This window comes from Anarhichas minor, unplaced genomic scaffold, assembly GCF_050575085.1.
Source record: "Anarhichas minor isolate MPS153535 unplaced genomic scaffold, ASM5057508v1 ptg000007l, whole genome shotgun sequence".
Classification (NCBI taxonomy): domain Eukaryota; kingdom Metazoa; phylum Chordata; class Actinopteri; order Perciformes; family Anarhichadidae; genus Anarhichas; species Anarhichas minor.
Genome location: NW_027466453.1, coordinates 21,021,766 through 21,049,219, shown reverse-complemented (window position 1 = coordinate 21,049,219; position 27,454 = coordinate 21,021,766). Strand labels below are relative to the sequence as shown.

Sequence of the window (27,454 nt, the reverse complement as noted above, 5' to 3'; positions counted from 1 at the left end):
CTTCTTCTATCGGAGGCGCTTTCTTGTCACGCAGAGCGAGCAGAGACACACGGAGCTCACAAATCATCCGTCTTTACTGGACTCCATCCAGCCAACAGAGCAAAGAACACACCCGTCACCCAAAGCAGGACTTGTATTTGTTTATGGAAACATATATTTTTTGAGCCTTCAAATATGCTGCTGTGTTCACACTGCGGAAGGAGACGAGGCCAGCCTTAGAATAAACTCATCTAGTTGAACTCCGGAGGAGGAAAGGTAAGATGCGCGATATTGATTAACTATCAGACAACTTTAAATTGAAATGATGAACCATACTTCCTTGTAAAAAAGTATTGGCTTTAGAGAGAGCTCAGTTATGTTCCTCTTTCTCTCTCTCTCTCTCTCTCTTTCTCACTTCTCTATCGCTTACAACGTTAACTATGTCAACATTTAGACAGTATTATGTTACAATATATGTCCTTTTTTTTCTTTACTGAATGAAACACTTGCAGAAATCTCTGCTGTATCTGCAACAGTCAACGCTGTAATAAACATAGAATCTGGCTTAAATTAAAATCTATTATATGGGCACCCACAGCGGGCTGAATTCTTCTTCTAACATATTTATGTGTTACATGTTTATTTATGATCAAAGGCCTTTGTTCATGTTCTGGATCCTACTGTTTGATTTGGAGTGTTTGCTCTTCAGCTGCATGTTTTCACTCCCCTCTCTTTGGGGAAGTGGTTTTGGTGTAACATGGAGGGGTAGAGGAGATCATCATAACTGATAGTCAATCACAATCTCATTAGTTCAGAATAATACGTTTCATTTTTGGTGTATTTTCTCCGTTCGGTCTTTAATATGTCAGAAAATAGTTTGAAAAGTGGCTGTTAAACTTTGCCACAGACATGTCTTTCGACCTTACAAAAAGTTAATTCTTTCACATTAGTTTGACATTTCATAGACTAAATGATAATATAACATCATCAGCACATTAACAGATAATTAAAAGAATCATTGCAGCTCTACAAAAATCAGTGTTAATCGTTTTTCAGATATATTCAGATTTGACGTTAAAATCCCACAATGATCTTACAGAACATGATGCAATAACATTTATATAACGTTAAAACTAGCCACCGTGGCCAACTATTACACTAAAATACAGTAAAATACAGCTTACACATTGAATAATAATCACATGATATAATATGTAACAGCGTAACATCCACAGGTTTAATTTTCTTCTTTTAATATATTGCAGTATTGTTAATGTTACTTAAAGACTGGATTCTGAGAACGAGAGTGTCGTTGTTCTAGAAAAAGCTGCTTCTCTGATCACAGGCCGAGAAAGAAACCCTCTGAAGTCGAGATAGTGAGACCTAAAATGCAAAATGCAACATTGCAGGCAATACTTTTTGCAACTGAAACTATTAAATGCAGGCTCCATGGTGTGGTGATATGAACCACAAAGTATCTTCAAAATCAACTTCCTCTCATCCTCAGTCTACACACATTAATCAGCAACAATTTATAATCAATTCATTGTTATTTTTAAACAGAAATGCTAAAAAGTCACTGGTTTCAGCTTCACACGTGAATATTTGCTGGTTTTCTTTGTCGTCTATGATCGTGTACTGAATATGTTTTGAGTTTTTGAGTTGACTTTTGGATCAAATGTGACGGTAGAAGACGATTTTCTGCAAAAACAATTAATTGAGAAAATAAATTGCTGGTTAATTGATAATGAAAGTAACCCCAAATTAAAGTTGCAGCCCTAAACAAAAATTCTTCTTATCAATTAATTGTTTAAATCTTTGTTGTTTTTAAGTAGAACTGTCATAAATGCACTGGTTCGACATTTTGGACAGTTGGTCAGACAAAATAAGACATTTCATACATTGTATATATTGGCGCATCCATCATTAATGAAGATTATAGTTATCTGCAGTCCCTGTCTGCAGTCTATTGTCAGTATGATGCATGTTGTATTTGGCTGTAAAGTAAATCAATTATAATTCAAATAAAAGTCTTTAAAGTAGATTACAAATGCAGGAAAACCAGTTGTCATGTGCTTTGGTGGTTGTATTCTCCTGGCACAAATGTCAATACGGGCCACTAGGAGTTCCAACTTAAACAAAGAACATTTTGCTTATTGACAATCTCTGCAGATTCTGCAGCCACATGTAGAATCTGTAGGACAAGACTTTGCTTATTGGAAGCTTTCTAGTTTCCATTTGTACTCCGAGTTGTACTGACCAATCACGTTAGAGCCGGCTTTGGTTTAATGCAGGTAAACGGTCCGTGTGGAGAGCAAAAGAGGCGGAATCAAACGGTGGAATTGCAATTTCCAGATCCGTCATGTGATGCTATGGGGCCCAAAAACACTTGTTCCCAACGGATTATGTTGGGAAAGAACTCGAGGTAAATCAACTTCCCAGTACGAACACTTGAATAGCCCTTATTTAAATCAATAGGTCCTCAAAGTAAAATGCACTATTAGTTGAATGCAAAGTTATTTTCTGATACCTGGAGAACCCTAGAAATATTGCCTGTTGCTCCCAGAGGCTTTTTGACATCAGACCGATAGACGCTGGGTTCTAATATTTCATTTGAATCTACTGAGCATGGACTCATACATTGTAATCTGTCCCACTGTTTTCTTTCAAATCTTTCAAAGCCGCAAAATATTTCTGGAGGCTGTAATCACGCCCACTGTAATAACTGGAAACGCACATTTCTATATTTATGGTATTTAAGATCCGTCCCTTAATAAACATAAAGAAGGGGTCAAAGGGATTACTGAGCCAAAACAAACTTTGACCCATAATAATTTTATTAATATTCACACTTCTGTACTTCCACCACACAAACAGCTAAAAACTAACTTTTGAAAAAGCGTTAATGGGGTCGACTCATGATTGATGGCGTCCTCTCCAGCTTCTCTTGTTGCTGTTGTTTGTAACATCAATCATTAAATGCTGACTGAAGCAGAAGAGGCCTGAATTAGATATCAAAAATGAAATATAGAAAAAGTCCCTGAGGTCATGCAGGAACAGCTTGCTGTACTAAAACTGTATTTGATTTCCCCTTTATTTATTTCTGCATTCAAACACACAGTCAGGAGTTGAGACTGGACGAGGCTGTTTCATGTAGTTATGAATCAAAGTGCATTCATTTAAAACCACTTTAAATGTTTCATATCAAGATTAAGGTGAAATGTGTAATAAGGGGAAAAATATTTGAAAAAAAAATATTTGATGCTTAATGGACCAAAAAAGGTTTCTTTAAATGACGTGTACTCACTTTATAATTTACAATGTTTGAACACCATCAGGTACAAAATTAAAGTTTGGTCGTGTCAGTTAGTTTACGATCCACTTTGTAGTAGTTGCTACTTCCCTAATTAACCTAAAGTGATCCAGAAATGTGGCTATAAGATTCTTAGGTTTAATTCAGTGCTTCCTAACTTATTAGTCTGATTATACGTCGACAGTCCTGTCAGGCAAATTCAAGTACCACTTCATTGACACCACATTACATTACAGTCATTTAGCAGACGCTTTTATCCAAAGCGACTTACAATTCAGATTCTATCACAATTCTACACCGTAGGCACAGCTACGGGAGCAATTTTGGGGTTAAGTGTCTTGCTCAAGGACACATCAACATGTTTAACATGTTCATTTGAATTAATTTATTGATTAAACTGGATGATATTCAACACTATCAATTTTTATTATTGATTTATTATTTTAAGTTAACTACAGTGGTTAAAGTTGCAGCGTGTCGGATCTGAAGACATCTAATGGTGAGTTTACACATTGCAACCAACTGAAACTTCCCATGCGCCGAGTGTGTAGGAGAACATCGGTGGCCGACATAAAAACGCAATTGGTCCTATTTAGAGCCAGTGTTTGGTTTGTCCATTCAGGGCTACTGTAGAAACCTGGCGGACTCTGTGAGGAGGACCCGCTCCGTATGTAGAAAACATGACGATTCTTATTTTCAGGTGATTATACATGAAAGAAAACATACATTCTGCCAGTATAAATGCTACACAGTGTACCTTTAAGTAGTTTAGTTTTGCAGTTAGTTTAATAAACATTTAATTTATAAAAAACTTGATTCTGTGATTTGATTTAGGCCAATAACTCTAAAAGCTGCCTGTGATTTATGAGACCCAATTAATAAATTGGAGGAGGAATTCTGTTATTTAAAATAAAACTAATTGTCTCTGAAAGTTGAGTCCCATCACTGTCCTTCACCTTTTGCACCTATTCACATGTTTTATTGTTGTTACATATTTTGGTATTATCAATTATTAATCTATGCAACAAGCTCACGCTACACTTGCTAAATAGCATTCTAAAATGTTTATTCATTCTTTTTATCCAGGGCGGCACCATCTTAGTCGACTAATTGGTTGTTTTGGTCTCAGTCGACTAGGATTTCTTTACATATCTCAGGTGAACACAAGATTTAAAGTGGTTGCAGGATTCTTTGTGGGGAAACTTAGAAACTTATTGATTAATCGACAAAATTGTATGAATGCGAGCTGACAATATTTTTAGATAGCTAGACTTTTTTCTTCTTCTTCTTCTTTTAATCCTTATTCATATTTTGTTAAATTATCTGAGCTACACCACCCTGGCGACAGCAAAAGTACCATCTGGTTTGGAATAACTGGTTACATTTAAAGTACATTTTTGGTATGTTAAGAAGTTTGTCTTCTACCCTCAAACAGATAAAAGTGCATTCAGAAAAGTGACTTTATTTTAAGTCTGTTTAAGTCTGTCTGTTTATTGAGAGATGTTTATTCGCCCCGTGGGGAAAGGGAACACAGTGGGTATGTTATAGCATTATAAAGTCGTACGTTTGCAAAGCGCTCTACAGCTGCACGAGTGAAACAAAGGTAGATTCAGTTCACTTCATGATACCACATCCTTCTCACCGTAACCACAAACAGAGTGAATAATTTATTAACATCTGTGGGAAAATATCCAAAAGTAACACTCGACATACAGTCACTGCTGTCATGCGATTCAAATCCTGAGGTTTTGTTTTAATTGGACTTTTTGGTCCTCACTCCATTAGTTTAACTCTTTCAATTGGATTTCCACTAATGATGTGTTGACGTCTGCATTCCCGTCCTGTTTGTGTATCTGTAAGTAAACAGTTAGCAAACAAGGAAGTGGCTTTTGTGACTCTTCCTAATTTAAGAACAGATTACAAATCTTTTTTTTTTCCAGTTCCTGTAACCTCAGCATGTCATTTCCATGTCTTTCATTCATGTCGACAGATTTTCAACCCGTCGCACATGACCACACGCTGTGTTATTACCAGGAACTGAAGTATTAAATGTCTGAGTGGAATCACGGACACTGCTGCTGTTTGTGCTCAGTGTTTATATTCAGTCAACATCCTGTTCCCTTCCATCACATCCCCTAAAAACAAACAGAAGTCGGATAAATTAGGACTTTATGTAAGAAGTGTTTAAAATCTGCTCTGCATCTACCTCGACATTGAGTTCTGTGCAAATGCATTTTGTTAAATGAGCTTCTGTATATCTATTTTATGATTAGAATGCATTTTATTTAACTTTTATCATTCTATTTTATTTACCCTAATGTTATGTTTTGGATCGTTAAACCTTCCAGATCCCCAATAAGATTATTAAGATATCTGTGATGGGAGTTTTTTAAGAGATCAAGCAGGGAATTGACCCCAAACATTAGTGTCGTCATTTATAGAATAACATAGTTCATTTTATTTGTATGTTTTGTATATCCCATGGAACATAAAACTTTCAATATTTCCTAATTTGGTGTACTGAGGGTTACAACTTCAATATTTTTTTACATACAGGGTGTCAGAAGACAATAAAAACTCAATTTAAAGGAAGAAATTATTGTTATAATTGTTTGAACTTCTTTCTCCCTGTATAGAAACCCTTGTGGTGGACTCCCTCATCGTCTCTTTGCTGCTCTTCTTCGCTTGCTGAACGCTTGCTGAACACTTCCTGCCCGTCCCGATGGAAGCCAGAGGAAAGTATGATTTCCCTGCAACAGGAGAAGACGAGCTCAGCTTCAGAAAGGACGATATACTAAAGGTCAGCGGATGACGATTCTCTTCTTAATGTGCCTTCAAAATATCTTTTGTGTGACGTCTCGTTTCTTTACTTCCTCTGATCAGATTTTAAGCCGACAAGACAACTGGTATAAAGCAGAGATGAACGGACTGCAAGGATTCATACCTCAGAACTACATCGAGGAGCAGACTCCGAGGTTAGAGACATGGACGTGGACCTGGAAGGGAATTAGTTCTCTTATTTGGGATGACATCCAGTTTATATACATCGTTTGAAAGATCAAATCCACCTGTGCAAACCATTTTAAAATCTATTTATCAGTGAAAACAGTTTAATGCTAATTTTGCAACAGTACTACAGATACAACACAGCAATAACAAAAGAAAAACACATGTTTGTGCTCTTTTTAGAATTTGATTAAATATGACAGACTAATTCCCACTTTTTGATAATAGACTTCAAAATGTTCACATTCAGAAGAGACCAGAATCAATTGAAAAGTTTTTATTCTAGGTTTGTCATTTTTGGGCTTGTGGACAAACAAAGCTGTACTTGTTTAACGAGAAGTGTGTGTGTGTGTGTGTGTGTGTGTGTGTGTGTGTGTGTGTGTGTGTGTGTGTGTGTGTGTGTGTGTGTGTGTGTGTGTGTGTGTGTGTGTGTGTGTGTGTGTGTGTGTGTGTGTGTGTGTGTGTGTGTGTGTGTGTGTGTGTGTGTGTTGTCAAAATCAGATAAGCGGCAGCATTAAATCCTCTCTGTGCTCAGGTGGTTTCAGGAGAACGCCAGTCGCAATGCTGCAGAGGAAATCCTCCGGTGCAAAGACGTGGGAGACTTTGTGATCCGAGGATGCCAGAGCTCCCCGGGAGACTTCTCCATCTCTGTCAAGTGAGTGAAGATCTGTCTTAAAAACCTGAGACACATCAGAACAAAGAGCAATTGTTTTTGCTGTAAATCCATATCCATCAGTTCAGTTCCAGATGAAAGTGGATTTGTTTGTTACGTTATCTTCGTGTCCAAAAGGAGGTTTCTGTGACAGAACAAACGTCTTTGTCTTTGACCCGACTTCTTATCAGTTCTCATCAGTTAATGTGTAACTAGCTGGTATGCTAGCTGCTGTTAGCATTGTGTTAATCAGATGTGGTCACAGATGTGAATTTGCGACAGTTGCAGCACTTTTTCAATGAAAGGTTCAAATAGATTCCTGCAGGCATAGGATCAACTACCAGAATCCTGTTCAATCATCTGAGGTTTAATGTTTTAATCGTTCTCCTTTTTGCTTTGTTTACTACTACGACCCACAAACAGTGAAGTAAGGTTTTATATGACTGGTGTGGGTAACTAATCACTCAAAGTCTCATTTGATTGGATGATTTTTTGTAAACTTTCCTGAGTGCAGGATGAGTCATTAAACATTTGAAACCATTTTACAGAAGAGAAAAGACAGGGATTTGATGTAAAAATACTGATACTGATTTTTGAAATATATGTTATTACCACAGGTACGCAGGTTTAAAATTGGGAAAATGTATTCTTCATTCTTCATCACTGGGTCTTTAAACTCCTGACGGACAACCACATATTCAAATAATATGTATTTTATTACTTATCTAGTTGTAGATTTGGTGTTTTTTAACACACAAAGGTGTGATTGACATCTGGTAAAAGATGAGTTACACTTCGTGGCCTGATTTAACCGTCAAAACAGTAAACTAATGTTTTTCCTCTTCGCCCATCAATATATATCTAAAAGACGTCAACTCTGACTCATCATCTCACCCTCGTAGCTTCTCTGATGTTCTGCAAACTCTGCAAGACTTCTTATATTTAGAACCAGGAGGCAGCTGCAGCTGCAGCTGCAGTGATGCAGTAAACAAGTCAGAGGCGGAGTTCAGTTAGTTTACTTCAGAGTGTCTGCAGTCCTTCAGACCACCAGTGAAAACATTCAGCTCTCTTTTACTCTGTTCTCTACTCGCCTCCATCACGGCCACCAGGATCTGACTTATTCCTCTTTAGTTTACCGTGATGTTGTAGTTTTGTACAATGACCAGCAGAGGACAATCCAGCCGAGGAAATCCATCAGGAATGATAGAGCATGAGGAGTGAATCAATCAATCCATCCATCCATCAATCTATCAATAAATCAAACATTATTTGTGGTTATGTTCAAAGTGCTCACAGGTGATTGACAGGCAAAAAGTGTGGACCATGAAAACAACAAAAAACATAATTCTTAATCAAAGAACTGGCTGAAGAGCTTTTAAGTTTACGTTTAAAATGTTTCAACACTCAGATCGGTTGCTCAGTTAGTTGTTCAGGTCCAGCTAACATTAACATTTTAACAGCACATGCTTTTATCTTCCCTCAGGCACGAGAGTGACGTTCAGCACTTCAAAGTGATGAAAGACAACAAAGGCCATTACTTCCTGTGGTCGGAGAAGTTCACCTCCCTAAACAAGCTGGTGGAGTTCTACAAGTCCACCTCCATCTCCAAAACCAGGGAGATCTACCTCAACGACGGCAGCTCGGACAGTCGGAGCTCCTCCGTCGTACAGTCGGTACGTTGTTCAAATGTAAAAGAAGAAACTCTAACCAGGAAATGTTTATGAATAACCTAAATCAATAATCCGTTTTGTCAGTCTAATAATACATTAATACATTAATTAAATCATTGATTTCCACGTCTTGTACAACAGTTTTCTCAGTTACACTTTTTTTTTAGGAAGTTAAAGAAATACTTGCATGTTGGTAAATATATGTTTACGTGAATGTTTTGAATTTGTTTTTGTCTTTGTTCACATCAGATGAGAAACATTTGATTAATGAAGATGTAAATGGAAACGGCCGCTGTAGTTTCCTGATGTGACAGTCATCTTCTCCCTGTTTGTTTCCTCCCTTTAGGTGAAGAGGGGAAGTTTGCCTGAACAGCGTAACACGCCTGCAGCCATCGTTGCTTCAGGGCGCAGATCTTCAGACCAGCCTCACAACCAGCTGGTACACTTTCTCTTTATTAGTCTGATTTTAATTATATTAATTATATAAGAGCAGATCTTGTTATAATATTTTTATGCTGTGTCAATTTTTACGTCAAGTTTGTAAAGCCACTTGAACATTTCAACAAGTTATCTACTATATTAGTTAATTTATACATTGCTTTTTGGTTAAATATGTCAACTGTTGGCAACGGCTCGGCTTCCTTGCTAACTAGATTTTTTTCACACAATATGTGGATGCATGTTTATTTATAGGAGCAGTGCGTAGGATGTAGAGCTATTTATCAGCAAAAATGAAATATGATAGATATAATAAATTGAGTGTTTTTGTCAGCTTAGAAAGAGCCCTTCATATCTTCATAGGTGACAGGTCCTCTTCACTGAGTCTACGGAGTTGCACCGCAACAAAACGGTTCTTATGATATCTCACGTGAAGTTACTCCTCATTTATTCGTGCATTTTAGGAAAAAGATCATGATATACTTAGTTAGGTTTAGGAAAAGATCGTGAACAGCGAACAGTGGTCTCCTGGCTGAAAGATCACTGTTTGATGAGGATAAATGGTTACAGATAACAGATAGATGGATGAATTCTATTTTGATAAATAAGTTGAAATACTCCACAGTATTTCCCCCAGTAACCCGCTGTGGCTCTCCACCATATTATGACTCACACAATATTTGTCTGTTTTAATTTACAGTCAGCTAAAGCAGGAAAGCATTTTCTCGTCTTTTACAGGCTAAGAAAGTCGGTCTGGAGGAGCGAGCTCACACCATCGGCCACACAGGAAGAAGTAGCCCCGTCCCAGCCGCTTATCCTCCCCGTCGCACGTCTGAGACCATGCCTCCCCCTCAGGTCAGCCGTCCTCTCTCCTCACGACACACATGATCAAAAACAGGGCGACGGATCACGATTTTATTATTTTATGTGATACATCAAATTACTTTCAGACTAAAATGTAATTTATAATAATATAAAATAAAACAACAAATACTCTCATTTGAAACTGGAACTGGATTTTTTAAATTGATGACATGACTTTAACAAGTCATCGATTATTAAACTTGATAACTTCATTAAATTAACTTGGTTAACTTGTTTCATCATTTCTTTTAATTAGTAATTAACGCCCTCAAATTCCAAAGTATTCCCTCAAATTAGTTTGGGCACTCAAAATAACAATTGTGTGTGTATTTACACTACTTAATTAGTTATATTAAATTACTAGCATTGTCATCTTTACATTTGTCCTTGACATCCCTTAATAAAGTCCATATAATAGTCATTATAGAGCGGAACACGAACACAAAACAAAGAGCAGATTTTTATGTTTTAGTTTAAATTGAATAAGTTAAGAACACAAAGTATTGAGTAATTGTACACACCTTTCTATGTACAAAAATGTTTTTTCATATTATCATAAAGAAAACTTTAAAGAAAACAATGAACTCGTCTTTACCACTGAAGACTATTGAGTCGTCCGTGAGGTATTGATCGTCGTGCTTCCTCCGTCCCACAGAGGGCGTCCACGCAGCAGGTGAAGGCGGTCTACGACTTCCACGCGGAGGAAGACGACGAACTCGGGTTCGGCGTCGGCGACATCATCGAGCTGTTGGATTGCTCGGACACGTCGTGGTGGAAAGGGAGGCTGCGGGGGAAAAGCGGGCTGTTTCCTGCCAACTACACAATGCAGCTGTGAGATCAATTTGTGAGATCAATTTGCAAAAATGCTGGTTGGCCCCGAGTGGAGAATCGACTGTTAAACTGTTTCTGCTCATGTTGTTAGTGTAGTCATGTTTTATACCACAAAAAGTTTTGTATGAAAAATTCAGTAGATCTCTCAAGAAGCCTGAACGCTTGACATAGACGTGTAACTTCCTCAAAATAAAATCATTGATGATGAAGAGAGCCTTCTGAGGTAATTCATAAGAAAAGCCATGTAAGGACAAACTGTGAAGGTGTATCCTCCTTTGTGGCATTTTTGTTTCCTAGATCTTTTGTTGTTTTTATTACTTATATGGAACCCTGAAATTGATTTATGAAGGTATTTCTGCACTTGTCTAGACAGGTCTCTACCAGAGCCATATACGGCGTCTCTACGTCACTCCTACAAAGTCAAAATATGGTCACTTCCATTCAGTGGTTGCAAAAAGCCAAGATGGCGACGGATAAAACGCCAAACTCAAGGCTTCAAAACCTCAGTCCACAAACAGATGGGTGACGTCACAACAACTATTCACTTTTTATATGGTTAAAATGAATGAACTGGATCCTTTCTGTAATAAGTGCTCTTATCTTCCCACCACCATAAAACCAAAAGGTACATTCCTCATCAAAAAATGTGTTAATACATATTATCTGTGCAAATAACTGAGTCAACAAGGAAATATGCATCAGTAGCAGTTATTGTAGGAATCTCTAATGAATTGTTTAGGTAATTTAAAAAGTCTACACAGTTTGAAATCTCAGCATATTTCCGCCTCATACTGTAATCACTGTGACGCAAATCACTGAGGTTTTAGAAGATTATAGGACAAGAATTCTGTCAAAGATTTTTAGGTTATTATCAAATTGTGACCTTAAGTTCCCTGAGACTTCCGTCTATAGTACCATTCATCTGTAAAACCTGTCATTGCAACATATCCTGATGCAATGACATATTGCTGATATATAATGGCCATTATGGTGCTTTTACAGTAAAGTGCTTAACAAAGTGCCTGTCATTTACTCACACACACATGAATGGCAGCAGAGTAAACGAGTAATAAGGCTTCAGTGTCGCCTCGCTCAAGGACAATTCAACATGACAGCAGTAGCCGCAGATCAAACCCACAATTAATATTTCCTGGTCCACAGCCATCTCCTACATATGATGTAGTTTTCATCTTTACAAGTTCATGAGAAGCACATAAACGCACCATCAAACTGGCTCTGCATTTAAGAGAGCAGAGGTTGAGAGTTAATGTTCACACTACCAGTAAAAGTCTATGTATTCAAACCCCTTCCTATAAGTATTAGCAACTAGTATCAAAAGTACAAGTACTCATTCTGCAGTAAAATGTCTCCTGTGACTGATATATTAATATATGATATTAGGTTGTTATCAATGTTGTAGGTAGAGCTAGTTTTAATATTCAGTTAATTTAGTCCAGTGGTTCTCAACCTTGGGGTCGGGCCCCTCCAAAGGGTCACCGGATAAATCAGAGGGGTTGTGAGGTGATTAATGTGAGAGAGAAGAAACAAAGTTCTGATTCTTATTCTAATCTTTGCTTTTTTTGTGAAACATGGGATCATTTTAACCGTTTGGGACTCAAACAGTTACTTAAATGAAACCATGTGAGGAGTTTATGTCTCTTTGGTGGAACAGAAAACAACTTGTGAGACATGTGAAACACGTCAAGGAGACACAACGACAACAAGGAGACACAACGACACAATGTTTTTCTTGTAAAGAGTCATAAGTCAAAAAGGTTGGTAGCCACTATTTATTTAATCTTAAACTGTATTGTATTTTGCGAGCTTCTAATGTAAAATCTTGATCTGAAAAATATACGTTTTAGATAAATGTATTAAGTAGCATAATATGGAATAGTACAAGTGCAAGTAGTCTACCTTGAAAAGTACAGTTGGGTACTTGGGTTAAGTTACTGTAAACTTGCAGTTTGTTCATACAGTACAGTGTTTTCCAACATGTCAACATGAGTGACTAGTTGAAACAATAGTGTTTTGTTAAAGAATATTATCTCACCAACATAAAGATGGTGTATATTTTTAATGTTAGTGAGTTCAACCAGGTGAGACTCACAAAACATGTATTTCTTTCTTTCTTTCAATCATTTATTTTCATGTAGTTACACCTAAATGTTACCCTTATTCTGAAAGTTTTACAACAGGAAGTTTGCGGTGGCGCGTTGACTTCCAAACAGTTAGTTGGTCCCGCCTCCTGTTTCTTACCTGAGTACCTGCCGTACCTGTCCGCACAGCGTTGGAGAGCAGCCGACCAGCAGCGACCGTCGGCCGGCGGAACTAGAAGCTGCCATGGCGAGGTCTCAGGTGATGTGCATGGACGAGGAGCACGTGAACGAGAAGATCCCGGAGACCAAAGCGGAGTTCTACTACAGCGAGGAGCAGCGCGCGGCTCTGGAGCAGCTCCTGAAGAACGGGGACGGAGCCTTCAAGATGCGCCTCAAGGAGGACAACGCCAAGGACTTCCTCTCGGCCAGGGAGATCGGATTCATCCGGAAAACGTTTCAGGAGTACGACACGGACAGTGAGTCCGAGTCCGGAGAGCACGAGAAGTCCAAGGAGACCTCCAGCGCGGACTCAGGGGTCCACTCCACCTACTGGCCCCAGATGTCCGACACCGAGGTCCCGCCACTGGACATCGGCTGGCCCGGCAGCAGCGGCGTCTACAAGGGGGTGACCCGGGTGGCCGTGTTCTCCCATCCACCCAAAGAGCCCGGGCCGCACATCAAGGAGGTGGTGAGGAGGCTCATACAGGAGGCCCACAAGGTAACTTATAGTATTATTCTTAATAACCTTTATAATAGCTATATATAAATAGCTTATACTGTAATCAATACCTTTTTAAAAAACATGACGTAAAATGAGCATAACTAAGTCAAACCGTCATAAAAAACAACATACAACTTATATATTCTAATTGATCTGTTATTGTCGTGATGAATCAATCTATGTATAAAATATCTTTCCAGTTTTCCGAAGTCAAAGGTGACGTCTTAAAATATCTTATTTTGTCTCTTATTTTGTCTCAAACTCAAAGAATTTCAATTCACAAAGTTAAAAACGCAGATTAAAGCAACAAATATCACATTTGAAAAGCTATGATTTAGGATTTTGTGAAACATGACTTGCATAAGGAATCAAAGACCAAAACAGTTGACTATTAAAGTCTTACAGCACAATGTAGGTTTAAACCTTTTTGCTTCAGCCAGAAAAGGTGTGTGTCCGCAAAGAATGACTGAGGCAGAGTTGGAACAGTTGGGTCCAATGAATCCCAAAGCCAGTGTTTATGTGTCACAAAGAACACAATGTTGAACCTGAAGTCCCCATGTTACCCTAGGCCTAGTAAAAAGAAAAAGTAAAACACATTTTATGATCACATGAAAATAACCGACCATGCAGTAAAGCGTAGCAGTGTGTACTTCATGTCCCTGGCAGCAGAACAATGCTTCTGAAATATTCAAAATTATTGGCTACAGGTGATCATGTGACTTAAAGGTGAAACTGACAAAAACAGGATGAGATTAATTGCTGTCACTCCACGTGTTCCCTGTCTTTGTGAGTACAGGAGACGGCCTGTAATAGATGACGGTGAGAGGTTTAAAGCATGCTTAATGTGCATTTAATCATACTAAACCATTGACTGTTATTATTGAGTAAAATATAGATAATTAAAGGACTATTCGTCATTTTTGTTGAGTCAAGAATTAATGTGTTTGTTTAATGTATTATTAATAGTTTTTTATCATTAAAAGGAAGACAAAGCGTCTTTAAACTGTCTTTATGCTAAGCTAAACTAAGCTAACGGCTGCTGCCTGTAGTCTTATATTTAACGGACAGACATGGGAGTGATATCGATCCTCTCATCTCTTTGTTTCTCCAAAAATGTTGAACTATTGCTTTAACATTTGTGAAGCATTTTGCTGTACTTCACAACAGTTGAACACAGTTCTGCATACATTTGCCAGCTAGTGATATATGGATACAGAGACAGATATTCTTTGTTTTTATGTATATTATTGATTTAAACCCAGATACCTGTCTGCAGGGACTTTACTACGCAGCTTCCAATTGTGTCTGACAAGCTTCAGACAGGTTTCAACATGTTCAGTCAAACCCATTTATGACAGTTAGGAGTTATTACCCAAAATCTCAGACTATTTTACCGTGGACACACGTGGATTCTGTCGGCTGAAATGTCAACTGTTGCTGGTGAATTAAAAAGAGTCGGTTGAAAACAAACTTACTTTTTTGACTTTTAAAGCTGACTCTCAGACAGCCGTAAACTTTGTTGGCTTAAGTTACAGCTAGCAGATTTGATCAGTTGTAGCTAACTAGTGTCACTTTATGCTAACACTAAAACTTTATGAGTTGTTGGAAAAACTCTGTCTCCAGCGGACTTTGAATCGTTCTGTTAATTTTAGGGTTAATATAAGAAAAACGGTAGTAAACGCATGAAACGTCATCACTGCACCTGATTCCAAAACCATATTGAGATTCTGATGTGTCTCTTTAACTGCTAAGCACATCTACTCTACAGTAAAATGCTGTACATAGGTAGACAGTGCAGAAATATCCCCAGATACTTTCCCTCCAAAACCTAAAATATGTAGCATTATTACACAACTAATTTCAGCTGCAGTAATTACATAGCCAATACAGAACACCTATAAAACATGATGACACACAAAATCAAATTTTACAGGCTCAGCATTGTCCAGTAAGACACAAAGACAGGTAAAGGTTAACCGCACGCCCACAGCATCAATAACAACATGTACATCAATGGGAGAGTCATATGCAAGTTTAAACAAGCTGAGTCATAAGTGATGCAGATGGAGAAAAGGCCAAGCAGCTCTAAATGTCAGCTTCACATCAGGACTTGCAGCAGAAAGATACAGTTGGTTCAGTACTTCTTTATTTCTCCCTCACCCACTCAGAGATTCCCACAGCTCCCTCTGATTGAGGATGAACTTATCCAGACAAGACAGTTCGACGGGTTAAGGGATCGGTTAGTTGGAGCTGTTATTAGTGAATAATCTGACTTACTTTGACATGAATTAATCTCCATTATTCAGTTTACTGTAGCCTGCTCAGGGCCATGAAAGCTCAATGACGACATGCTACGATTGCTCCCCTTGAGGTGACGTAAATCATCTACTCCTGAGAGCCTGCCAAATACTACACAGAGTACTTATGCATTTCAGTATCCTGCTTCTTTAGACATACAGAAAGACACACTCACACTCACACACTCACTTGTAGAAGCAGCAAAAGGCTACTGCATATTTTTGTTGAATCTCAAATCAATAAATGAAGCACAGCTGTGTAATTTATGTCACAATAAGCTGTGGGTTGCAAACAGAAATGGTTAGTCCAGGTGTATAAACATGAAAGGTGTATCATTATGATGCTTCTTGTTCAACTATATTCTAGAGTATTTAATGTCTATTTTGACAAGTCATTTATATCTGCATTAAGTATTAAGGCCTCAACACAGCAGGGGAGTTTTCTCGTGTGATTAATTCACACGTCAAGAATCTTTTGGAACTGTTGTCTTTGTCATATTTTCTCTGAAGGTCGAGCTTTCGCACTGGGAATGAAGGCATCAATCAATCAAGTTGTGCGGAAAGGATTGAATTGCAGTTGTATTTATGAAACACAGAGGAACTTTTCTTTACTCCTTTCAATCTTAACAAAGGCAGCACCTACCACATCCACTCCTCCTGTTCTGACCTTTTAACAATACAAACAGAGACATTTAGTATTTTCTGGCAAGTATTTCACATTGTTTGTGTTGTTAATGTGTCACACCCAGGTGTCTAAAGGCCTTTACCGTCTTATATTTGAAAAACAAATGAAACGTTTTGCCAGTCGGTTGCAATAATCTTGTTTTTAATGTAGTCTTTATTTCTCCGAAACCATGTGGAATAAGGCACTGAGCGTTGTACTTCAGTACAACTTGGACGTACCTGTTTGTGCAACTTTATATTTCTATTCCACTTCATCTCAGAGAGTGTTGATTTTGAATGTTTGAGATAAACTGAGGATGAAGTGTCCCTTTATGTCTTGAGAAAATCTCCTACTTCTTAAGCAAAATAAACTATTTAAAAAGCCTCTTTGATCAGCTGGAAAATGCTTCGTCACAAAGCTGAAAGGAGAGCTGTTTTCTCAACTCAATAAAAGTTGACTTTTTAGCCCCTTAACGCTGGCCAAGAAAGTGACGATTGTTGTTCCCAAAATGCTTAACTATTTCCTTCACCAAAGGTTAACCTGAGGGGAACATAAACACAGTATATGTACCAAAGTTCATGATCATATCACTCAAAACCACAAAAATCAATCTCATGGTGGCGCTAGAGGAAAAGTCAGAGTATCACCAAACCCATTGGGGTTCATCCTCTGGGGATCATGTTTGTCTGTACAAAACTTAATGGAGATCCATCAAATTGTTGTTGAGATATTTCAGTCTAGGCCAGGGGGGGGGGGGGGGGCAATCATTTTTCCCAAGGGGCCACATAAGAAACAGGGACTGTTGTGGAGGGCCGGACCAATACACTGAACTCAATCCTGCTCAATATTATTCCACCTCTTTATAAAAAGCAGTACATTGTATGGTTTTAATAAGCTGTGAGTGGTAAGAGTAAATATTATGATCAGTGGTGGAATATAACTAAGTGTATTTGCTTAAGTACTCTACTTATGTACAAATTCAAGGTACTTTACTTGATTGTTTCCATTTTTTTCAACTTTGTACTTCCACTCCACTACATCTCAGAGGGAAATATTGTACTTTGGCGGTCTGCGACAGCCAAAGGTCAGGTATGGCCTGAGGGCCGTACAATGCTCAGGTCTGGTCTAGACTAAAGTGGTGGACCCACAGCTAAAAACAACAGTTCTAATCCTGATAGGTCTTAAAACAAATGGATTTACACTGAAATACGTAACTGTCTTCTTCCATGGACTAACGTTTTTTCTAAATTCACAACCTAATAACCAGTTAAGATGAGTATTTGTTGACAAGTGCTTAACTTAGACTCACGCATGGTTTGCGTTTCATAATTGATGCTTGATAATTTGACAATTGATAATTGAAAACTTGTTTGGAGGCTGTTGAATCAAGTCCAATTATGTAGACGTAATAAGGACATCACATGATTAACTTTAAATTGCCCTCAAGGACATGAAAACACAAACTTAAACAGTATAAATCATTAGCTAAAATTAATGGATAAAAGGTTGAAACCGTTAGCATAAAAAAAAGTTAGCAAGAAGAAATGGATAAACGGTTAGCTAAAAGTGAAACCATTGAAGTTCTTCGCAAAAATAAGTGGTTAAAAATGAAACAGTTGATGTTGTTAGCTGAAAGTCAAACAGTTAAAATTGTTGAAAAGTTGACTTTTTAGAGATACTGTCCCCTTAACTTAATGTTTAACTATTCCCTTCACCAAAGTGATTAAGATTTAACCTGAGGGGAACATCAATGTATGTACCAAAGTTCATGGCAATCTAATAGTTGTAGGGACATGTCCCTCAAAACCACAAATTGCAATCTGCTGCCACCATGAGATTGCAAATCTGACTGAGCTGCTGTCTCATGTGAAGCTGTCTGCCAGTACAACTTGTTTGGAGGCTGTTGGATCAGGTCCAAACATGTAGACGAGAGCCATAATAAGGAAATAGAAAAAGCCTCATATGATTAACTTTAAATTGCAATCAAGGACATAAAAACACAGTTTGGCTGTAAAAGGCTTCACTGCAATAGTCGTGATGTTTGTTTATTAAAGTATACAGTATTAAAGATGCACTGAAATACGAAAACGGAAAGTGCATTTGTTGTGAGTACAGTAGACTGGTTGTGGTCTTGAGCCCAGACACTACTGTTGTAATGATTAGCAGTGCATTGTTGCTGCGCTGTGTCTAATCCGTCTTGAGTAACCTTTTAATTACCTGGAAAAACAAGTTCCAACAAAAGCATCAACTGTTACTTCCTCAGTAAATTGTACTTAAAGTTTGTATCACAACACAAATTATAAAGAAGTGTCTTTGTGCGCTTGGGTTTATCGACAGTGGGGGTGGTGAAAGATGTTCATGGTTCCTAATGCTGCAGCAGGCGGGTTATTGCTTTAAAAGGTAGGGAGATGTAAATGATCAAATACCCAGAAATCATCAGATAACATCAGTGATGCACGCACGCACGCACGCACGCACGCACACACACACAGACACACACACACACACACACACACACACACACACACACACACACACACACACACATATATATTTACCAAACCGTCCAGTTGGGGATGTTTCACAGTTAAACTATATGGATAAGAGGAAATAGACTCTGAGAATCATGTGCTAGCTAGCGGGACAAATACTTGGATCATTTACTTAAAGTAAAAGTAGCAATCCTGAAATATAAAATAACTCCACGGTTAAGTTGAAGTAGGTTTTATTGGCAATATGCCATCAAAGAAAAGGTTTACAAAGAAAAATGTCCCGTGAGTGTAGCTAAAGGTTATGGAAGAACAGTATAGTTTGATGAAAGTAGTGGATAGTTGAACTAGTAAGCTAATGGAAATAGTTGAAACCCTTAGCTAAAATAAATATTTTGCATAAAGTAACGAATAACCAGTTGAAACCACGAGCTAATAGAAATATTTAACATAAAGTAATGGCTAAACAGTTGAAACGTTAGCTAAAAGAAATACCAAAAAGTAATGGATAAACAGTTAGCTGAAAGTGAAACAGTTAAAATCGTTAGCTAAAAGGATAATGTTGAGAAATGTGGCTGAATGCTGGTTAATAGTTGTCATTAATAGCCAAGAGTTTAAATGGTTGACATGATGGTTGACATTGTGAAAGTTACTTCATCTGATGGGGCTGTGGTGGTATGTCTGACAAAAAGGTCTGTGAACCACTAGTTTAATTTTAATTTATTTTACTAGCTCATCATCAATACCTCCCTCTGAATCCTAGTGAGGAGAAGTATAAAGAAGCATGCAATGTAAATACTCATGTAAAGTTCAAGTATATAAAATATGTAAATGTGCTTAGTCATATTGCACCACTGCTGCTGTCCCTCTGCTTGGCTGCACTTGAACCCCCCTCTTCTGTGTCCCCCAGGTAGTGGCCATAGTCATGGACCTCCTGACAGACCTGCAGATCCTCCAGGACCTGCTGGATGCCACGTCACGGCGCGGGGTGGCTGTCTATACTTTGCTGGAGGCCAGGGGCGTGCCCCACTTCCTGGATATGTGCACTCGGCTGCAGATTAATGCAGTGCATCTGCGGGTGAGCTCAGCAAACACTGGAGACTGTTACAGAGCGTAACAGAGTGGGGAAGGCTCGCTAATACAAATACACACGCAAATGAACATGGAAAGTTTGAACGAAAACACCTCAGTGGGTCACTGATCTACCTCCTTTGCAATAATTATCATTATAAGCATCAGGTATTATATGTCACGCTCTTTAGGAAATTCCTAACAAGTAATAAACAATTTTGACGTATAGTAGCCGCTGTATTCTGGTCTTTTTAAGGGTCAGTGCATTCAAACCACAAAAAAAAGACTTTTCCCACCTATCCCTCGTTGTATCATGCGGATAGTTTCAGGTTCATTCACCCGGGCTTTGGTACTTCTACCTCTGCCTTCACTGCAACACTATGGAAGGGAAAGGCATTGGTGCTTAAAGCATTTGAACAACATTTGAGAAATTTAAAGCCATCTCTTTTTTTTATTGCTTGATGTTGCTTGGGATGACTGGGAAACATATATATATATATATATATATATATATATATATATAAAAAAAGTATAAGAGATGAATAAAACGTTTAAATGGTGGGTAGCAGACATAAGAGTTTTGAGGAATACCTGGAATATGAACAGATATGTTGATGCTTTCGCCCCACTTCTGTATATACGGGTTAAAAATAGACTAATCATCTTACTTTTATAAATTAATATTTAATGTGTTGCAGAACCTGATAAATGAGAGTAAGAGCTGATCAGGATTCAGAGCGAACAGCAGTTCACTGAGCCACGCTGTCACCCTACCTCCACAGGGACACGATACCCGGCCTTATCTGAGTTGTGTAGCTCCAGTCTGGTTTGACTGGAGCACTGGGGTGCCTGGTTATGGTGGTGTCAGCTGATAAGGCAGTGAAAGGCCTTTTCAGAGCGCTGGGCTCTGTTACTCTTACTTCTTACAAATGAACATTCATAGACTCTGAGAACAAATCCAACGGCTGTAACTCGATGCTGGCGGAGGAAAAGCCTCCTCCCAATGTGTCCACTCGGTCTTTACGGCTCCTTTTCTTTCCGTTTCTTTTCTCTTCCCTTTAAGTAAACATATGTAGCTAGAGGATTTGAGTTTTGCCCTCTTATTGCTTTAGAAAGTTGTCTTTATGTTCTAAGGTGTGACGGCACAGTTTGACTTGGCACGTCCTCGGATCAGTCATGCACGATGCAACAGGGGACGTTTGATAGCTGTGGCTGAGTGAGTTTACTCAGGCTCACCCGTGTGATGCTAAGCTACCTGACGTGTGTAATCAAGCGGGTGTTTCTTTACAGAATCTTCGTGTGCGGATGGTGAGAGGTTCGGGGCTGGCCCTGTCGTTTGGAAAGCTGCCCGGGTCCCTGTGCTCCAAGTACATGCTGGTGGACGGAGAGAAAGTCATGTTTGGGTCTTACAGGTGAGCTTGAATATCCAGCAATGTTCTGCTGCCGTTCACAGCTGAGACTCTGCAGTCGGGATTTAACACCAGAACTGAACATATTACACCGTTTATCCAGATCTTGTGAAGGATGTATTGTGTTTCTTTACTTCTGGTAACTCTTTTGTGAGGAGTCGGTAAAAGTTTAGTAGTCAAAAGGGACGAGAAACACATCTTTCTATTTAATACATTGTAAATATATATATATGAAAGCTTATAAAGAACTTTTACAGAGCTAATGAGATGGTTAAACTAAGTATAATATAGTAGAATATATACAGTATTTCAGAACAATAAAACAAATCACAGGATCTTAGTTGGCCCAGCTGATATTGAACTGTAGGTGTTTAAATCAAAAAAAAAAAAAAATCTTTTTTATAAGATTTTATTTAGATATCTCAAATACATACAATCTACATCATATACACTTCCTGCATCAGCAATCAGAGACCCACAATCCTCACGACAAAACATTCCCGCATAAACTAACAAGCTCAAACTCGGTATCTTTAAATCTGGTCAAATAAATATGAAAAATATAAATAAGCGTAGAAACATGAGCACTTTTAAACAGATTTGTTCTTAAATTGCATGTACGGACGATTCTAGAGAACGTTTCTGAATAAACCAGACCTGTCGAACGGGTGATGTCAGCATGGTTCATCAGGTTCATCAACGTTTTGTTCTTTCTCTTTAGATTGTCGAATAGATAAGTAGTAGTTTGGAAATTTCTCAGAGTCGCTGTCCAAGTTCACAGAGCTTATTTTCTGCAATAATCCAAATGAAATGGAAGAATCCCTGCAGCACTCTATGGTTCAAAACATTGTGCATTGCTCCATTTTATTACATTTATTTCCACTTTGCACGTTCAATTTATTACTTGTTCCTTTGTTTATGTGATTCTAAAACCGATGATGACTGTTTTCCACTCTCAGATCCAAATGTTTGGAGGCTTTAATATAAAAACAACTGTCTCTAAAAGCTGCAACACAATAGAAAAACCCCTCCGAGCAGCACACGAATGACTCCTTAAAGACTTTCTGAAGCATATTAACTTGTGGAATCACTGGAATACTTTTAGCAGCACGCTTCTTATCTACAGTTGTCCTGCGGGTTAATCTATTGTTGTGGATCAACTCGTTGTCTGTTGTGATTAATGACTGAGGCCGACGTGTAAAACCTGTGTGAGGTTATTATGAAACAGAATACATTTTCGTGGTTGCCTAATATTTACTGTAATGCAGCCTTAAAATCAGCATTTAATGCTCAGAATGCCCAAAACAGACTAGTTTGTTGGAGGTGTTGTGCTACACATTGTTTATAGCTGGTCCGGACGGCTACATTCGGAGGTGAGGTGAATAGAGAACAGTGAGACACAATAAACCGTGAGATATGGCGATAATGAGGAAAACTTTTGGACACTCTTTTCTCTGAAAGGCATTCATGTACTTTGTTGAGAACATGAAGTGACAGAAACACTGGCCGAGTACTACGAGAAATGATTGTTTGACTGTCAGATACGGAGAGTTACATCTCATATTGTGATATTGGTATTGTTCGTGTTCTGGACTTTGACAGTTTCATAAAGAAGCTTTGATGATGTCGATAGAGATTACTTGATCATAATGATCAATAAAGATCAAACCCTGATTGTGAGTGTTGTGATTGTAGAGCAACACAAGTGTAGTCTATTTTCAGATCATCTTTTAAGCTTACACACATATATGATATTTAAAATTGAAATAGAGAGCTAATAACAGAATAGTTTGTAGAATATATAAAGAATATATAAAGAACCTTTATGATGCTGAGCTGCTATTCAATAACAAAATCTCTGAAAAGCTCTTCCTCACTTGACTCTGACGAACACCTAACCCAGACTCCATGCAAAAGTCAGCTGATTAAAATGTTATGGTCCAACATGAAGAGTTAAGCTCTTGTGTACAGAAGCCTGTGTTTGAGTACAGATGACACATCTTTCCACTCGTCATGAGTCTTATCTGAGCCAGCTCTAGTCAACACATCAGTGATGAAGCAGTTTTTTAGTGAACTTTATGAAGACATTAATTCATTCAAATCAAAACTGGAACAACTGATTTCTGAGTGAAATGAGCATGTCATGACAATTAATTCATTCACGTGATACCTCATTATGACTCGACGTTTACGTTAAGAAATTTGGTTCTCTGACTTTTAGGTCAAAATGTGAAAGCTTTTACAAACGGGAACAAACTCATGAGTTTGTTCCCGTTTGGGGTTTATTTTGCTCACTGGATTAAATATAGCAGTTTAAAATAGTTTGTAAAATAATTCTGGTGCATTTACCAGTTCTGCATTTGAAAGATAAAACTGTTATAAACACATTTATCCTTCATTTGACTCGCTTATTCACTTTCTTTCTGAGAGTTGGATGAGAATATTGATACCATTTAGCTTAGAAACAGCTTGCCTGGCTCTGTGTAAAGGTAACCACACCCACCTGCCTGCACCTCCAAAGCTCACTAATAATTACACATCTTGTTTGTTTAATCTGAGAACCGAAGAATAAATATAACAATTCAAGTTTTTAATAAAGGTTGAGTTTCTGCTTGTTGCCTGGTCAAGAAACAGTCCGGCACAAATTGACATTTTTGTCATTTTTACACTTTGCTTCTTGTCCAGGTGAAACTAACGAGATATAACATGATGATTAGTGAGCTTTGGAGGTGCTGGTAGGTGGAGTTGTTACCTTTGGACAAAGCCGGGCTAACGGTTTCCCCCTGTTTCCAGTCTTTATGCTAAGCTAAGCTAACTGGCTGGGAGTTGCCTCATATTTGAGATGTGTCAATCCTCTCATCTAATTTAGAAAGAAAGTGAATAAGCATATTTCCCAAAAATGTCGAACTCTTTCTCTAACTTTTACACCATCTCTTCTCCAGCTTCACCTGGAGCTCCTCTCGGATGGACAGGAACACGATCACCGTGATGTCGGGACAGATCGTGGACTCCTTCGACAATGACTTCAGGGAGTTGTACGCTGTGTCCGATGAGGTGGACCTCTACAGCGAGTTCAACATCACCAAGCTGCCAATCGCTACGCCCATCAGGCAGCCGAAGGTGGAGAAAATCCAGCCTCTGCCCGTCACCACGTCTCGCTTTCAGGTATCTGTCGGGGACTCCAGACAGGTGGACCTGAAGGTACCTGCACATAAATACCACAATCCTAAGTACTCTTTAGTTTTCGGGAACAGTATGGGCCTCACAGGTTCCCTGCAAGACCTGTCGACCCCGAGCGACTCGTTGGTCGGCGGGCTGAACGCGAGGAACGGACTGCAGAACAACATCCTTCATGCCAGCAGGAACAGCAGGGACAAGGTGGACCAGGTCCCCCCACAGAGTCCTGGTCCGCCTGCAGAGGATGAGGATGTTGATGGAAAGGGGGGCTCTAAGAAGAACCCGCTCTTCGGAGCGAAGAAACAACGCAGTTCTTTTAGGCACTTCTTGAAATCTAGAGGAGCCACAGAGACTTTAGTAGAAGGCGTGGTCACTCCTCAGAGCCCCTCCCCCACCTGTAAGGTGTCGGAGACCAATGGCGTTGCAGGAAATGAGGCGGAGGACTCGTTTGAGATCATTGAGGTACCAAGTCTAGCGAAATCCAAAACCAAGAAGCCCTCAAAGCTCCTCCAGAGAAGTATGTCTCTGCAGACCATCAACACCGGAGCCGAAGACGGTACGTCCTCACATAGTCTATTGTTTTACTTAGTTTTATGGTCCGAATAACAGCTAATAATCACTTTTATTAGCAATTAATCTTCAGATTATTTCCTTGATTCATTATTTGGTCTATAAAATGTCAGGGAAAAATGGATGTTACAAAGTCTTCAAAATCCCAAAATATGTAGTGTAAAGTGTTATAAAACAGAGAAATATTTACATTTGAGCAGCTAAAACGTGTCAAAAAATATTTTCCCATAATGAAAATATTAAGCACTTAATTCAAATAATAAGTCAAATAATAAGTCACTCAAATAATCTACTTGAGTTAATTACACTTTCTGATACCGAGTACCAATCCGATACCAGTGTTTAATCAATACGTTGTGGGCCTCACTGTGTGGAAGAGACGTTATTTTATGTGGAAGGCAACATTAGGCTTGACTAAAACATTGTTTGTTTTAACTTTAATTAAAAGGAATAAGGAATTTTTAGGAATAAAATCATGGATATAAATGGACTGAATTGTTATTTTTAAAATAATAGTATCCGATAACAGATCGGCTCCATCGTCTAAGATGCCAACACCAAAAACAAGTGACTGATGACTCTTTTGATATCTTTTAAAAGCCATTTCCTTATTGATCCGTCCTTTGTTTTTGTTCCTAACAGGATCTAAAGGCCGCCAGCGGCATCAAAAGAAGAACTGCATCCAGTCATGAGATCAGAAACTAGAGGACAGTCTGTCGTAAAGATCTCACGAGTCCCACAATCCATCACTGAAACCAGGTGACTTCACTGTCCTGCTACACTTCAGGTGGAAGTCCTGATGGGAGTGACCACCGAGGAGATGTGGTAGTTTAACTAGTCATGTGAGGACAAAAACTCCAGAGAATCGCAACACTGAAGCCAAAGTGCTGATGGAGGGAAATTCCATCTAAGTTGTTTTTTTTGTATTAAATTAATACAGTTCAGTGTTTTTATATTTCATGCTGGACCCTGAACACCACACAGCAGCCCAAGGCTGCGTCACCCAGGTAGCGTGGGTGAACTACGTCACACCTGGTTGCTATAGAGACAGGAGAAGTGACGAGTCGTGCTGTTTGTCCCCGAGTGTCGCCTTACAGACGACCCTCGGTAACAGAATAAGTGTTGTACAGGCTGTGAATAATGTAGGCTGGGCTGTGTGGATGACACAGTCCTGCCGTGTGAGGACTTTGTGTGTTTACACTTTGGCTTTATTCAGGAGAAAACAGACCGAGGTTAAAATGTGAATCCTTCAGAGCCACTTGAGATGCAAAGAATCCTACTTTTGAAGCAGAAATTGCATAAAAGACATGAAAATAAACTGTAAAAACTGGTTTGTGTGATTGAATGTCAAGCAAAAGTCTGAGATAACGAATGTGTGGAATTTGAGGCAAGCCAAAATATCTTCTCAAAAAATGTCAGTGATTTTGTACAATGTGAAACAGAATTTAGTCAAAAACCAAAGTTACATTCTGGTACATTATTATCAGCTCTGTACTTTCTATGCATGAAAGTACTTTATGACTGAAGACGAAGTTCCATTCGTGTTTTATTGTTAATTTCAGGATGAATGATTATTCAACATTGTTTTATTACTTGACCTAATTTAACAACAACTCCTTGAGAATGATTTACAGAACATGATGTATTAAGTCTTTTTAAAGTCAGTCAAATGTGTATTTTCATCTGCTCTATATGTGTGATCGGGGTTGACGGGTGTTGATGAGGAACTACCATCTATATCTAGATATATATAGATATCTATGTATGTATATCTAGATGAATAGATAATGCCTCATTTGCATATTTAAATATAACATTTCAGAAAACTTACAAATAACGTATTCTTAAAGTGAGTAATCAACTGGTGAAGTTTCATGGTGATATCTATGAGTTCATGTTCTGACCCTATTCACCTGTAGTCTTCTAAATGTCTGTAATGTAACTAAACATCTCTTTAAAGGACGTTTTCTCTCAGACTCTGATGATAAATCTCCACTTCAGCAGCTCTTACATACACCAAACTTTACGCTTTCATTCCGCTCTGTGCTGAAGGTTCACACAGAGGGGATTGTTCACACATCATTCAGAGACCCATTTATACAACTTTATCTTCCTAAAAACATGGTGAAATAGATTTTTGACAGTATTTTCAGATTAATGGAGTGATGCAGAGATATCCAACTTTCCCTCTGTAAAAATGTATG

General features: G+C 38.5%; 2 protein-coding genes across 2 annotated transcripts; both read left to right on the top strand.

Annotated features, from left to right (window-relative positions):
• Positions 1–15: 15 nt before the first annotated feature.
• On the top strand, positions 16–10,962 carry grap2a (GRB2 related adaptor protein 2a). Its single transcript, XM_076086577.1, has 8 exons — positions 16–255; positions 5,929–6,092; positions 6,176–6,267; positions 6,834–6,953; positions 8,434–8,623; positions 8,967–9,059; positions 9,797–9,913; positions 10,578–10,962. Exons 2-8 carry the CDS (start codon positions 6,015–6,017, stop codon positions 10,755–10,757), a joined length of 870 nt encoding a protein of 289 aa, XP_075942692.1. The 5' UTR covers positions 16–255; positions 5,929–6,014; the 3' UTR covers positions 10,758–10,962.
• A 139-nt stretch (positions 10,963–11,101) lies between these two features.
• On the top strand, positions 11,102–27,226 carry fam83fa (family with sequence similarity 83 member Fa). Its single transcript, XM_076086575.1, has 6 exons — positions 11,102–12,528; positions 13,042–13,570; positions 19,934–20,101; positions 21,385–21,506; positions 24,446–25,236; positions 25,893–27,226. Exons 2-6 carry the CDS (start codon positions 13,097–13,099, stop codon positions 25,940–25,942), a joined length of 1,605 nt encoding a protein of 534 aa, XP_075942690.1. The 5' UTR covers positions 11,102–12,528; positions 13,042–13,096; the 3' UTR covers positions 25,943–27,226.
• The last annotated feature ends 228 nt before the right edge of the window (positions 27,227–27,454 follow it).